The sequence below is a fragment of the Pleurodeles waltl genome, chromosome 10, assembly GCF_031143425.1.
Source record: "Pleurodeles waltl isolate 20211129_DDA chromosome 10, aPleWal1.hap1.20221129, whole genome shotgun sequence".
Taxonomy (NCBI): Eukaryota; Metazoa; Chordata; class Amphibia; order Caudata; family Salamandridae; genus Pleurodeles; species Pleurodeles waltl.
The window spans coordinates 861,016,931-861,033,841 of NC_090449.1; the positions used below are offsets into that span (position 1 = coordinate 861,016,931).

The window sequence follows — 16,911 nt, forward strand, 5'->3', positions numbered from 1 at the left end:
TTCTAACAGCTCCTGCATGGAATCTTAACATTGTGCTCACAAGACTTATGGGTCCACCTTTTGAGCCCATGTGTTCTTGCGCCCTTCAGTTTCTCTCATGGAAGGTTGCTTTCCTAGAAGCAGTTACTTCCTGAAGAGGAGTAAGTGAAATTCAAGCATTCACTTCAGAAGAACCCTTTTTTCAAGCACACAAACACAAAATAGTACTCAGGACAAATCCAAAATTTTTACCCAAAGCTGTTTCACCATTTCACATTAATCAGTCAGTGGAATTGCCACTCTTCTTTCCACAGCCAGATTCAGTTGCTGAAAGAGCTCTCCACACTCTTGATCTTAAAAGAGCTCAGATGTATTATAAAGACAGAACAGAAGTCTTTAGAAAATCTCAACAACTTTTTGTGGCTTTCCAAGAACCTCATAAGGGTAATCCCATTTCCAAACAAGAATTGGCCAGATGGATAGTAAAGTGTATCCAAACTTGCTATCTTAAAGCTAAAAGGCAATTATTCGTAACTACTAAAGCACATTGAACTAGAAAGAAAGGAGCTTCAATGGCATTTTTAGGAAATATACCAATGGCAGACATATGTAAAGCAGCCACATGGTCCACACCACACATATTTACTAAACACTACTGTGTAGATGTGTTATCTCGACAACAAGCAAATGTTGGTCAAGCAGTGCTTAAAACATGATTTCAATCTACTTCAACTCCTACAGGCTAACCACTGCTTACTTGGGAGATGGACTGCTTGTCAGTCTATGCCCAGCATATGTATCTGCAGCTAAACATGCCATTGAATGGAAAATGTCACTTACCCAGTGTACATCTGTTCGTGGCATGTAGTGCTGCAGATTCACATTCATCCTCCCTCCTCCCCGGAAACCTGTAGCCGTTGTAGTGCTTTATTATGTAAATACCTATATACATTGCATGGACATCTTCTTGACTTTCTCTCTCTCTCTCTCTACATATATACAGGGAGTGCAGAATTATTAGGCAAGTTGTATTTTTGAGGATTAATTTTATTATTGAACAACAACCATGTTCTCAATGAACCCAAAAAACTCATTAATATCAAAGCTGAATATTTTTGGAAGTAGTTTTTAGTTTGTTTTTAGTTTTAGCTATGTTAGGGGGATATCTGTGTGTGCAGGTGACTATTACTGTGCATAATTATTAGGCAACTTAACAAAAAAAAATATATACCCATTTCAATTATTTATTATTACCAGTGAAACCAATATAACATCTCAACATTCACAAATATACATTTCTGACATTCAAAAACAAAACAAAAACAAATCAGTGACCAATATAGCCACCTTTCTTTGCGAGGACACTCAAAAGCCTGCCATCCATGGATTCTGTCAGTGTTTTGATCTGTTCACCATCAACATTGCGTGCAGCAGCAACCACAGCCTCCCAGACACTGTTCAGAGAGGTGTACTGTTTTCCCTCCTTGTAAATCTCACATTTGATGATGGACCACAGGTTCTCAATGGGGTTCAGATCAGGTGAACAAGGAGGCCATGTCATTAGATTTCCTTCTTTTATACCCTTTCTTGCCAGCCACGCTGTGGAGTACTTGGGCGCGTGTGATGGAGCATTGTCATGCATGAAAACCATGTTTTTCTTGAAGGATGCAGACTTCTTCCTGTACCACTGCTTGAAGAAGGTGTCTTCCAGGAACTGGCAGTAGGACTGGGAGTTGAGCTTGACTCCATCCTCAACCCGAAAAGGCCCCACAAGCTCATCTTTGATGATACCAGCCCAAACCAGTACTCCACCTCCACCTTGCTGGCGTCTGAGTCGGACTGGAGCTCTCTGCCCTTTACCAATCCAGCCACGGGCCCATCCATCTGGCCCATCAAGACTCACTCTCATTTCATCAGTCCATAAAACCTTAGAAAAATCAGTCTTGAGATATTTCTTGGCCCAGTCTTGACGTTTCAGCTTGTGTGTCTTGTTCAGTGGTGGTCGTCTTTCAGCCTTTCTTACCTTGGCCATGTCTCTGAGTATTGCACACCTTGTGCTTTTGAGCACTCCAGTGATGTTGCAGCTCTGAAATATGGCCAAACTGGTGGCAAGTGACATCGTGGCAGCTGCACGCTTGACTTTTCTCAGTTCATGGGCAGTTATTTTGCGCCTTGGTTTTTCCACACGCTTCTTGCGACCCTGTTGACTATTTTGAATGAAACGCTTGATTGTTCGATGATCACGCTTCAGAAGCTTTGCAATTTTAAGAGTGCTGCATCCCTCTGCAAGATATCTCACTATTTTTGACTTTTCGGAGCCTGTCAAGTCCTTCTTTTGACCCATTTTGCCAAAGGAAAGGAAGTTGCCTAATAATTATGCACACCTGATATAGGGTGTTGATGTCATTAGACCACACCCCTTCTCATTACAGAGATGCACATCACCTAATATGCTTAATTGGTAGTAGGCTTTCGAGCCTATACAGCTTGGAGTAAGACAACATGCATAAAGAGGATGATGTGGTCAAAATACTAATTTGCCTAATAATTCTGCATTCCCTGTATATATATATATATATATATATATATATATATATATATATATATATTTGTACATACATGTTTCTCCACTCCTTACTTCACCTTCCTGCGGGGAAACAATCAATCAAAGGAGTCGATGCCTGTGAGCACTGTTACCGAGAGGAGGAGTCACTTGACCCCGCCCCGTGTCTCAAAAAAATCTTCTTCAAAGAAAAACAACTTTTAACACTCCGAGCCCAACACTAGATGGCGATATATGCACAGCTTGTGAATCTGCACCACTACGTGCCACAAACAGATGTACACTGGGTAAGTGGTATTTTCCATATATATACCAGTGTAGTTTTTGTTCGATAAGTAGAACTGTATTGATGGTGAGGTTGGAGGGAGAGAGAGAGAGAGAGAGAGAGAGAGGGTGAGTGGTAGGGTAATCTCACCTTCTCTAGCATAGCACAGGGAAGAGGTAAAGTTGTGCACAATCATCAAGTGCAGCTTTCAATTCCTTATATTCTACCATGGTGTTGTGTACGTTTCCATTGATGGTGATGTGTGTGTTTTCTTTTTCGTGTGTGTATGTGTGTTAGCATATGTTTCTGTTTTTCTATTAGTAACTAGTTTGCGAACAGTGTAATTGGTGGAGTGTGTTTTGAAAATGTAGGCTCCTTAAGTTCTACTCGTTTGTGCCATTCATTATCCGTTATGACGTGGCTTTCAACCACTCTGACTTAGGTTCGTGTGTTGTCTGTCCTTTGTCTGTAGTGTCACTAAAATTCACGAACACTAACAAAGTTGCTGAATACTTTATTTGAGCTACAACTTTATGCGTCACATTTATCTGTTAATATTTCTTAGGTGACATCTGGTTAGGTTCCTCTAAATTCGTGCTAACCCGACGGCACACAGAATGGATTTAAACACATTTTCAGTCTTGTTTTTCAGTAGTATTCACAAAAGTATATTATTGTGTGTGCCAGAACGTTGTGTATGCGTGATAAGGTGCACACCTTTTGAAAAATATACATACTTTGACACACACACTAGAGCCTCACAGCGTGAAGTCTCCAAACATGTCAGCTGAATGAATATTGACCAAATAACTAAAAGCACTGAATGTCCGAAAAAACGGTGTGCCACAGAAATTTGGTGACCATCCTTTCACAGTTATGCAAGGAAACAAAGTGCCTTTTGGAAATTCTTTTGTATTGGTGAGTGAAAGAATAGCTTGGGGACGCCCCAAACCTCAAATATTTGTTCGATCTACATAAAATTTGGCAGTATTCGGAAAGTCCTTCCATACGTATTTCTCGTAGTGTTATGCAGACTGGTCAGAAGTTTTAAAAGTTATTGATAATTCAAAAACCGGATATCCACTACAGTAGGTCACCACCTTAACTAGGCGCAACTGCACCTCTGCATTATATGTATCTATAACTGTGTTAATCTGCTGCATCAGTTGATTATAAAATAAATCAAAATGCTTCTTTGGAGTGAAGCGACTAGAAAAAAGGGAAAATGACCGCCTTAGAAAGCTAGTCATTTTTCTTTTCCGGTTCATAAGTTTTTAGGGATAATCTTGTCATGGCAATGCTATGTCAGCTGGTTTACATATTGTTTTACAGAGATCACTTGAACTTTTTGTAACTCCTTGAATGCATTTAGATGCCATTTAACAAAATTATGCATAATGATAAGAAAAGTAGGTATTTATCATTTGAATGCTGGTGCTCTTTCAGGAAAAAGGCAGAAATCATATAGGCCGTAGCTGTGGTTCTATACTAGGACATCGCATCACCTCTTTGCAGGCTTTATGACCAACAATTCCTGTACCTTCTTGTATCTTCCAGTTTCGATTTGCAGATTCTATGGATATATGTTTAATGGTGTTCGGCACAGTGCTGGCGGTGTGCCATGGAGCAGGCCTTCCTTTGATGATGATAGTGTTTGGAGATATGACGGACAGCTTTGTTAATAGTGCGCTCCCCGTCTTTCCAACTAACTTTTCAGCAAACTGGCCAGGTGACACTACAGGTAAGAACATAATAACATTTAGACATTGTGTATCAGAGACTTATTATGTTTACCTCCACATTGTACATTGTAGAAACTTCTATACATAAACCATTCAGAGATAGTATGAACGTTTCTCTTTTTCAAAAATGATCAACATTAGTTTCATCAATATTGCACATTTCCCAGTTCATTATGCTCGATAAATTGTGCTGTTTCAGCAGTAAGTAATATTTATTTCATGTTTTTCAGAAACAATCTTGTTCTTCTTTCCGAAAAAGCTAAAACATGCAGAGCAGGTGGCCATAGCATAGCTGTCCATTCAGCGTTAAATTTTCGCTAAAAGTGTTTCTGCTATGTCATAGGGACACTTTTATTGAAGGCACCCTGCCTACATGGCGTGGAACTCAAATTTTGTTATGTGAGGACTTTGCTGCCTGATGGATGTGGATGTCCGATACGCCAATCTGAAAATGACGCCCTGACTGTTTTATAATTTACTCCCATTCCTCTGCAATTAGAGGTCAGGAAAATCTAAATGTCCCCGTTTCTAATGTAGCATTTGGTAAATGACTCGAATAAAGTTTGGTGATCTGGAAAAGGGTAATTTTAAAATATTGTTCTTTTCCTTTTCTTTTCCACTTTGGGGAATCCTAAAATGGAATCCAAAATATTGGGAACTTGATTTAGAGAGTGGTGTTGTATAATATACCAATCTGAAAATCTGTGGTAGCCTAATTTTCTCCATACATGTAATTTCCACTTTAGGACTGTTTTGAAATCTCTTAACATGGGACACCCCCATGTTGATTTCCTTAGCCCCAAGGGTGCTTATCTCCCCTACCCCCTCGAAGAAAAGGAAAAGAGGGAGGTGTCTCTCACTCTTCTCTATACTGAGTTAGCCTTATTTAGATTTAGAGTGTTATAGGTCAGTATCTTTATTTACAGGTTTTTATTATTCTTTCACTTACTCTTAATCTGATCCCTGACAACAGTAAACAAACACAGTAATTGGTGTTCCTAATGATTATTAATTTACTATGTACAATCAGCACATAAACTGTGCATAAAAATGATGAGCGCTAATAATATTTCAGTAGCCTTAATATAAAACAAATGGAATGTTAGAAAATCCTAAAGCACCTTAATATCACTAGTGATTCATCTACATCCTACGTAAGCATATACTTATTTTATCATGAGCCTGCCAACTGTGGTATCAGTTGAATAATTAGCACCATCTCTCACTATGTTATGCTAAGCCATATATCATCCTGCATACCTCAAAGAATTTCTCATATATACATTTAGATCTCAGCTCTCCAGCATCCCACACAAACAACCAGTTTTTGTGCCTGCCCCTCTCTGATTCTTAGGTCACTACATCTTTCGCCCCAATGATTCTCTATAGAGAGGGGAGGGAAAGATATGTGCGCATCTCATCACATCCACATTACTGAATGAACAATCCCTCAAAGACATATCCAAAAGGCAGGCAATTGTATCAAAACATCCTTCCTTTGACATTAGGTCGGTGCTCGTCTGGATGTCCTTGCAATATTCATTATTGCCCACAGCTTGGTAAACAACAGAATGGAAGGTAAACAGAAGAATGGAAGGTTTTCCCTTTGCCTCATTTCTGTGATTTTTCTGAGCATGACTACTGCAACCGGTTTATAAAATAATATGCTGATCTCCCATACTCTGTTCCTTATTATCACAGTTTCAAACATTACTTTCCAAGGCTATAAGCCTTACTCCTACATACTCTAAAGTATTAGTGTGGTCATGCCTATTTTGAGATTTGATTGTACTATATGATATGAATGGGAGGCCTTATCGTGCAGTACACTCACTTGGGTCCAGTCAGGTACGTTTATGTAACCTTAAGCTCAATCCTGGGTAGCTGTGGCTGTGACTAGGAAAGCTTAGCAAAGGAACAATGTGTAAATCATTTAACAGCACCAAACAACAGAATAGTAAAGTTACACAATGTGAAAGAAACAAGGCACTAATATATACAAATAAATAAGATGTTTATATATGTTTAGAGGCCTTATGCATTTTAATCCACCAGAGTATTCTGGAGATACAAAGTTTAGAAGTAATAAGTAACTTTTATATCAACTGCAAACCAGCCAACAAAAAAATTGGTCAACAAAATTTTTTGAAACTTATCAAAAAAGTTAGTTAATTTTCGACAAATCCAGCCCAAGTTGGGTGACCAAGTCCAGAAGGACAGAGGTCTAGGGGACCAGTAAGGATACTTCGGACAGTTACCTGGCCACCAGAGAATTTTTAAGGCACAATCCAAACATTACAGGACCAAACCGCCATGGACATCAATGGAGTGGTCCAGATGCTGAAGGATGCAGGGTAAAAATGATGTTCAAGGGGTGCTCCGGTTGTGGTGTGGTCGACGGGGGTGCCTTTATGGTGATCCCTCGGTCCATGAGTGAAGTGTGGTGAACTTGGCAACAGAGTCAGGGTTCCTCCAAGATCTCTACGATGCAGTAGCCGGTCTGCCAGTGCTGGGCTACTAGTCAGTGTGCACTGCAACTAGAGCCAAATCCGTTGGGGGGGCTAGTGTCCCTTGGGTACAATAAATCTGGTCCCGGATAGTACTCCCAGGGTCAGCAGACACGGATGCAGGTTTTAGCTATCTTGGATTTGTCCTCTTGGGTGTCCGGCGACTGGTAGTGGCAAAAAGTTTGCGTTGGATACCACCTTTGCGACTTGTGCACCTTCAGCTCTTGTGTCCCTGGAGCTGGTTCGAGGAGATCAGCCAACTGAACTTTAGAGTCACTGCTGTTGTTGGTTGTCAGGAAACAATTATTCCTCGAGCCAGGAGCCATATGCACAGTCCAGTCTTTGCTAGTCTAAAGTGCAGCAAGTGAAGTCCTTCTGAGCATTCAGCCTCTCTTTGTGAAGTCCAAGGGCAGGTGGGCAGCCCTTCTACTCTCCTCTCTCGATTCCAGCATCACCTGAGGGCCAGGGTGCCAGGGGTGCCACATTTATCCCAGGAACGTGCCTTGAAGGGACCTTGCGGTCAATAGCCAATGGGCTTCAGGGTCCCCTCTTACCTAGTGACGAAGTTCCTGTGATGTGTGGCATCTGGGTATCCTGGAATGCCACATTCCTGCCCCTTTCAAGATGGCAAACACTTCCTCGGTCATCAGGTGCTTGGTGGCCCACCATCAGGATTTGGCTACCTGAGGGCTACATGATTTTGGGGGTGAGTTTCCACTGTTTGGCCCTGTCTGCATGCTGTCTACAGCAACAAAAGGCTTCCTACTCAGGGGTGTTGCCCCGGGTGGCTCATCAAAGGCAGCTTCCACTTTGAAACTCACCTCTGGGCTAACCCCCCGAGTGGCTATCCTGGCAGAGAGCAGCTCGCTGTTGTGGCACTGCCTTTGTTTCTGACCCTGGGAATCATTCACATGTCTCTCCAGGTGGTTACAAAGCTGTCTGTGTGTGTGCTTTTGTGTGGCTACTGGGTGGCCCATGAAAGGCAGCTTTTCCTTTGAAACCTCACCTCTGGGCTATCCCCCCCCCTGAGTGGCCAGCCTGGCAGAGAAGGTGACACCTCGCTGCTGCACTGCCTTTGTGCCTGAGCCTTGGAGTTGTTCACACGTCTCCCCAGTTGGTCAGAAAGCTGTCTGTGTGTGTGTGTGTGCCTTTGTGAGGCTACTAAATGACCAGAGCACAGAATGGCAACTTCCAAAAGGATGCCTACCTTTATTAGTGGCATTAATTTCGACCTGGCCTTCAGGTCACATTTAATGACACAATTCATTTGATACCTTGCATCACCCACTTTGGTAGTCCCAGTCAGCTGGGTTGGGATGCCACCTGGTAACCCTGTGTTAGCCAGTGGGACAACCAATTTTTAACCACAGCAAATTGACAGTTCGTAAGTGTTGTTGTTAAGACATATCTGAAAACATATGCCTTACTTAACGAAATACAGCTCCATGCCATAAAACTCCATAGGCCTTCCGTAGCGGATACTTATATAGTGTTATTGGTTTGACTAGCAAAGTCGAACTGGCAGTGAAAACACTGTCCTTTCAGTCTGCAGTGGCAGGCTGAGAGCCATTTTGTACCTTGTCACACGAAGGGTGGCACAAACTGTGCTGCAGTGCTCAGTGGACACTCTGGCCTTCATTACAACCTCGGCGGTCCTCTCAGAAGACCACTGAGGCTGCGGGCGCCAGAATACCACCAGTGCTGGTGGTTTTTCTGGCAGTGCAGGGGCCCACCTTCTCCTAGGTACTGCATTGGTATCTGTTCAGAAGGTGAGGAATGTGAGGCTCGAAGTCTATCAGAATAACACGTTACTTACATTTGGTAACACTGTAGCTGCAGATTCCTCATTGACCCTCCCATTCTCCCAATTCTGTATTTTGACTCTATCCATTAATAAGATCCCAAGCCTAGGATCTGCACACTGGTCTATCAGTTTGCTTTTGGGGCTCCACATCTCAAAACCAATATAGGCCTGCACGTCATTTCTGGAGCAGAACGGCATTGATGCAGAGTCAAATGGTGCCACCTTCTGGTATGCAAAGGTAATATGGAAAAGTTTCCAGATCCAGTTGGACGCCTGCAGAATATTCAAAAGATGAGGAATCTGCGACAAGATAGCGTCTTCACCATAAATGTGAATGTTGGTGGAATGCTGTTGTTTGCTGTACATCACTCTGATACCCTTGGGTCACGTACACAGTATATAAAACTCTCAAATAAATAAAATAAATATCCTTCTCAAATACTGTACTTTCTTTTAAATATATCAGTCAGTTTACAGTTTTTGTATTCTCTCGCACTTCTTCCTTTAAACTTGCATCAAACGTGATTAAAATATGTGCATACGATTTTGCTGGTGTCTAAATGCAACAAATGCAAATGCAACAAAATCCACACAGTTTCCAAATGTGTATGTGTAACAAACCTCTGTTGATTATGCATGAATATACTTAAACCTGTGTCTTTTGTTTTCTGCAGTCATGTTCAACCAAACAGATACACTGCAGGAACAAATGACAAGGTAAGGCCACTTTGTGTATTATGATTTATTTTGTGTGAACCTAGCCACAAAGCAATGAAACACTCTTCAAGAACTTTTTGAAGAAATGTGTGTGCTGCTCCTTTTGGAAACAAATAATGGACGTAGCTTGCCTGCTTTGCACAGGGCTAGAGCTCAAGGCCCTACGGCACTCATTATGAATGGCCTCTTAATTCACATGGGGCCAGTGACAGTAATTACTGGCCCCTGGCTTCTGCCCTGCATACTTGGCCTTGCACAGCAGGATTGGATGCATGCCCTGCACCCAAACCTCTGTGCTCCTGTGGGCAGGGAAACATAGAGCAATGCTGGCTTCTGCTGCACCCGTAATGAGTGCTGCATTGGAGCTGGCAGGGCTGCAGGGGCCCTAACTCCCATGGCCATAACTTCAAAAATGATGTGGGGTGCCTCAGGTGAGGACGGGGACGCCAGAGTGTTTAAATAAAAGGTGTTGGGCTCCTTTTCAGCCCCATAGAATGGGGTTATTTGCAGGGATCTGGAGGGGTCGCGGGCCACAAAAATAAAAGTAAAAGCAAAATAACAGAAAGGAAAGAACAATACATGAGAGGTCTGAGCTGCTGATCATTATTCACTACTCCTAGCAAGGACCACCCTTTAATGCACAAGAGCTTTTTTTAAATACGTTTTTTTTATTTCACTGCATCTCATGGAATCTATGACCCCAGGAGACCTTACAATATATTTTTAGAGTAGTATGAGCTGGAGATACATGTTTTTCATCTGATGTGCAGGGCCCCTAGTGGTGGGTTTTGTGGCTGCACTTTATGGCCTGAAAAGTGTTAAAAGAAAGACTTTAAGACATGTTTGTGGTTTTTTTTCAATGAGGATTTATTTAAAAAAAACTGACAATTACTTTTATTAAACGTTGTATTGTGTGAATTTATGTAATATACATTTGATTATAATTATTGGGGACTTTTTCCCAAAGATAATAGGTCTGCTTTATATATGCCAATAGGCCCTACTTTTTATAATGTGGTGTTCAGACAGTGACAACGTCAGTAAGTCCGCCTTACTTTAAATGACAAATTTTACATTGTAACATCACATAGTCAGCCAGCGAGCCCATGTGTGTTTGGGTGCAGGGCCTGGCATTAGACAAAGTGGGGGTTAAGGGGCCTACGGAGTGTTGGGTGCCGATTGGGGGTGTCTGCGCCCAACCTCACACCACTCACAGTGATGGACATCTTACTTCACGTTAAAAATTATAGACATTCCTTCAAAAAAAAGTTAAAGTGATTTTATAGTTACGAATTCTAAATGTATCCACTCACCGCACGTGGCAATGTACATCTTAATTTACATTGTAAAAACATGTTCTATGGCATCTGTCGCTGTAGATACGCATGTTTTGCATAGCTCGCCATCTGGTATTGGGTCGGAGTGTTACAAGTTGTTTTTCTTCGAAGAAGTCTTTCGAGTCACGGGACCGAGTGACTCCTCCTTTTGTCTCCATTGCGCATGGGCGTCGACTCCATCTTCGATTGTTTTTTTTCCGCCATCGGGTTCGGACGTGTTCCTGTCGCTCCGAGTTTCGGAACGGAAAAACAGCAAAATTTCGGAAGATTTTCGTCGGTATTGTTGCGTTCGGGATCGGCGTAGTTAGAATCAACACCGCATCGAAGAGCTCCGGAGCCCTTCGGGGTAGTTTTCGATCCCCCGTCGGGGCCTGCTCGGCCCGACCGCGTGTAGAAGAACGCCGATGGAACGGACCCCGTTCCGTTTCTGTCCCAAATGCCACAACAAATACCCCTATACAGACCAACACTTGGTCTGTAACCTGTGCCTGTCACCTGAGCACAGTGAAGACACTTGCGAGGCCTGTCGTGCGTTCCGGTCCCGAAAAACACTCTGAGACCGTCGAGCCAGAAGACTTCAAATGGCGTCCACGCCGACAGCCCACCGAGAGTTCGAGATACAAGAAGAGGAAGAAACCTTTTCGATACACGAATCGGACTCCGAGGAATTCGACGATCCACGAACCGTGAGTAAAACGTCGAAAACCACTCATAAGAAGATTGTCAAGGCCCAGGGGACGCCACTGCCACCAGGCCATGGCTCCACCCATAAATTCGGTGACCGACCGTCGGCACCGAAAAAGGCCCAAACAGTGCCGAGACCGTCCGACTCCGGTCGAGACACCGGCACGCAGCCTTCTCGGGACCGAGAAAGTGCTGGAGACATACATCGACACCGAGATAGCGGTGTAGACACGGCTCAACGCCGAGACAGCGGCACCGACGAAGATCGACGCCGAGATGTTTCGACTCCGAAAAAGAAAAAAGTCACCTCGGAGCCGAAAAAAGATGCAGACAGGGTTTCGGTGCCAAAACAACCTGCAACCGACCCAGTTTCAGGCTCTTATACAGAAGAGCAATCAATGACCTCCCAAATGCGAAAGCATAGGTTTGAGGAAGACCTGCAATCCACCGATGTAGACCATACGCAGAAACGTATTTTTATACAGCAGGGGACAGGAAAGATAAGCACCCTTCCCCCTATTAGGAGAAAGAGAAGACTGGAATTTCAAACTGACCAAACACCACAAACAAAAATGGTGAAAAAGGTTACTCCACCACCCTCTCCTCCACCTATAATTCACGTCTCACCAGCACAAACTCCATCACATTCCCCGGCTCACACCACCATGAGCCAAGGTGACCAGGATCAGGACGCATGGGACTTATACGACGCCCCTGTGTCAGATAACAGTCCGGAGGCATACCCTACAAAGCCATCACCACCAGAAGACAGTACTGCATATTCTCAGGTGGTGGCTAGAGCAGCACAATTCCACAATGTAAGCCTCCACTCAGAACAAGTCGAGGATGACTTTCTATTCAACACCCTCTCAGCCACCCACAGCTCCTACCAAAGCCTGCCTATGCTCCCTGGTATGCTTCGGCACGCAAAAGACATCTTTAAGGAGCCGGTCAAAAGTAGGGCAATCACACCAAGGGTGGAAAAAAAGTATAAAGCGCCTCCTACAGACCCTATTTTCATCACTACACAGCTGCCACCAGATTCTGTCGTTGTAGGAGCAGCTAGGAAAAGGGCCAACTCCCACACATCTGGGGATGCACCACCCCCAGATAAGGAAAGCCGCAAGTTCGATGCAGCTGGAAAGAGAGTCGCAGCACAAGCTGCAAACCAGTGGCGCATCGCTAACTCTCAGGCACTACTTGCGCGCTATGACAGAGCCCATTGGGATGAGATGCAACATCTCATTGAACATCTACCCAAAGACCTACAAAAGAGGGCAAAGCAAGTGGTTGATGAAGGACAGAACATTTCAAACAACCAGATACGCTCCTCCATGGATGCAGCAGACACAGCTGCAAGAACAATAAATACATCTGGGACCATCAGAAGGCATGCATGGCTAAGAACGTCTGGGTTTAAACCAGAGATTCAGCAGGCAGTTCTCAATATGCCATTCAACGAAAAAGAACTGTTCGGTCCAGAAGTGGACACGGCGATTGAGAAACTTAAAAAAGACACGGACACTGCTAAAGCCATGGGCGCACTCTACTCCCCGCAGAGCAGAGGAAATTACAGCACCTTCCGCAAAACACCCTTTAGAGGGGGGTTTCGGGGTCAGGCCACACAAGCCAGTACCTCACAGGCAACAACATCCAGTTACCAGGGACAGTAGAGGGGAGGCTTTCGGGGCCAATATAGAGGAGGGCAATTCCCTAGGAATAGGGGAAAATTTCAAAGCCCCAAAACCCCTACAACTAAGCAGTGACTCACATGTCACTCACCCCCTCCACACAACACCAGTGGGGGGAAGAATAGGTCATTATTACAAAGCATGGGAGGAGATCACTACAGACACTTGGGTTCTAGCAATTATCCAAAATGGTTATTGCATAGAATTTCTACAATTCCCTCCAAACATACCACCGAGAGCACAAAATTTATCAAAACATCATTCCGAGCTCCTGGAGATAGAAGTTCATGCACTATTGCAAAAGAATGCAATCGAGTTAGTACCAAACACACAAATAAACACAGGAGTTTATTCACTGTACTTCTTAATACCAAAGAAGGACAAAACGCTAAGACCAATCCTAGACCTAAGAATACTAAACACATACATCAAATCAGACCACTTTCACATGGTCACACTACAAGAAGTGTTACCATTGCTGAAACTACACGACTACATGACAACATTAGACCTCAAAGACGCAATTTTCCATATACCAATACATCCATCGCACAGGAAATACCTAAGGTTTGTATTCAAAGGAATACACTACCAATTCAAGGTACTGCCTTTCGGTTTAACAACCGCACCAAGAGTCTTTACCAAATGTCTAGCAGTAGTCGCTGCACACATCAGAAGGCAGCAAATACATGTATTCCCGTATCTAGACGACTGGCTAATCAAGACCCATTCGTTAATAACGTGCTCACACCACACAAATCAAATCATACAAACCCTCTACAAACTAGGGTTCACAGTCAACTTCGCAAAATCCAACATTCTGCCATGCAAGGTACAACAATACCTAGGAGCCATAATAAACACAACAATAGGAGTGGCCACTCCAAGTCCACAAAGAATTCAAAATTTCAACAACATCATACAACGCATGTATCCAACACAAAGAATACAAGCAAAGATGATATTACAACTCCTAGGCATGATGTCTTCATGCATAGCCATTGTCCCAAACGCAAGACTGCACATGAGGCCCTTACAACAGTGCCTAGCATCACAGTGGTCACAAGCACAGGGTCACCTTTTAGATCTGGTGTTAATAGACCGCCAAACTTACCTCTTGCTTCTATGGTGGAACAATATAAATTTAAACAAAGGGCGGCCTTTCCAAGACCCAGTGCCACAATACGTAATAACAACAGATGCTTCCATGACAGGGTGGGAAGCACACCTCGATCAACACAGCATACAAGGACAATGGAACGTACATCAAACAAAACTGCATATAAATCACCTAGAACTGCTAGCAGTTTTTCAAGCACTAAAGGCTTTTCAACCAATAATAGTTCACAAATACATTCTCGTCAAAACAGACAACATGACAACAATGTATTATCTAAACAAACAAGGGGGAACGCACTCAACGCAATTGAGCCTGCTGGCACAAAAGATATGGCGTTGGGCAATTCACAACAAAATTCGCCTAATAGCACAATTTATCCCAGGGATTCAGAATCAACTCGCAGACAATCTCTCTCGAGATCACCAACAGGTCCACGAATGGGAAATTCACCCCCAAATTCTGAACACTTACTTCACGCTCTGGGGAACACCTCAAATAGACTTGTTTGCGACAAAAGAGAACGCAAAATGCCAAAACTTCGCATCCAGATACCCACACAGGCAGTCCCACGGCAATGCCCTATGGATGAACTGGTCAGGGATATTTGCCTACGCTTTTCCTCCTCTCCCTCTCCTTCCTTATCTGGTAAACAAACTCAGTCAAAACAAACTCAAACTCATATTAATAGCACCAACTTGGGCAAGGCAACCCTGGTACACAACGCTGCTAGACCTATCAGTAGTACCCCACATCAAACTGCCCAACAGGCCGGATCTGTTAACACAACACAACCAAAAGATCAGACACCCAGATCCAGCATTGCTGAATCTAGCAATCTGGCTCCTGAAATCCTAGAATTCGGACACTTACAACTTACCCAAGAATGTATGGAAGTCATAAAGCAAGCCAGAAGGCCAGGCACTGCTATGCCAGTAAATGGAAGAGGTTTGTTTGCTACTGCCATATTAATCAAATCCAACCATTACACGCAACCCCAAAACATGTAGTGGGTTACTTGCTTCACTTACAAAAATCTAACCTAGCTTTCTCTTCCATTAAAATACACCTTGCAGCAATATCTGCATACCTGCAGCCTACCTATTCAACTTCCCTATATAGGATACCAGTCATTGAAGCATTCATGGAGGGCCTTAAAAGAATTATTCCACCAAGAACACCACCTGTTCCTTCATGGAACCTCAATGTTGTCTTAACTAGACTTATGGGTCCACCTTTTGAACCCATGCACTCCTGCGAAATACAGTTCCTAACATGGAAGGTTGCATTTCTCATCGCCATTACCTCTCTAAGAAGAGTAAGCGAGATTCAGGCGTTTACAATACAAGAACCTTTTATACAACTACACAAAAATAAGGTCGTCCTAAGGACTAATCCTAAATTTCTACCAAAAGTTATTTCACCGTTCCATCTAAATCAAACAGTGGAACTTCCAGTGTTCTTCCCACAGCCAGATTCCGAAGCTGAGAGGGCACTACATACTTTAGATGTCAAAAGAGCATTAATGTATTACATTGACAGAACAAAGAGCATCAGGAAAACTAAACAGCTATTTATTGCATTCCAAAAACCTCATGCAGGAAACCCAATATCAAAACAAGGTATAGCCAGATGGATAGTTAAATGCATCCAAATCTGCTACCTTAAAGCTAAACGACAACTGCCCATTACACCAAGGGCACACTCAACCAGAAAGAAAGGTGCTACCATGGCCTTTCTAGGAAACATCCCAATGCAAGAAATATGTAAGGCAGCCACATGGTCTACGCCTCACACATTCACCAAGCACTACTGTGTAGACGTGTTATCCGCACAACAAGCCACAGTAGGTCAAGCCGTATTAAGAACATTGTTTCAGACTACTCCCACTCCTAAAGGCTGAGCCACCGCTTTGGGGAGATAACTGCTTACTAGTCTATGCAAAACATGCGTATCTACAGCGACAGATGCCATCGAACTGAAAATGTCACTTACCCAGTGTACATCTGTTCGTGGCATCAGTCGCTGTAGATTCGCATGTGCCCACCCGCCTCCCCGGGAGCCTGTAGCAGTTCGGAAGGTACCTTCAACTATTTGTATATATATTATTTTAACCTTAAATAGGTACATACTTAGTCACTCCATTGCATGGCCACTATTACTACAATACAACTCCTACCTCACCCTCTGCGGGGAAAAACAATCGAAGATGGAGTCGACGCCCATGCGCAATGGAGACAAAAGGAGGAGTCACTCGGTCCCGTGACTCGAAAGACTTCTTCGAAGAAAAACAACTTGTAACACTCCGACCCAACACCAGATGGCGAGCTATGCAAAACATGCGAATCTACAGCGACTGATGCCACAAACAGATGTACACTGGGTAAGTGACATTTTCATTACCATTTACCATTTATTTTTTGTTGTCAGCCTATCTGGCCATAACAATTACACACAATAAATACCAATCCATCATACACTGTAAAAATCACATTAGATAAAACA

At 43.3% G+C, this 16,911-nt stretch overlaps 1 protein-coding gene across 1 annotated transcript in view; it reads left to right on the forward strand.

Annotated features, from left to right (window-relative positions):
* Positions 1-16,911, forward strand: part of LOC138261971 (ATP-dependent translocase ABCB1-like) — a 519,774-nt gene that overhangs the window by 110,929 nt on the left and 391,934 nt on the right. The window contains 2 exon segments of the mRNA XM_069211572.1: positions 4,365-4,548; positions 9,535-9,577. Of these exon segments, the coding sequence (XP_069067673.1) occupies positions 4,365-4,548; positions 9,535-9,577 (227 nt within the window).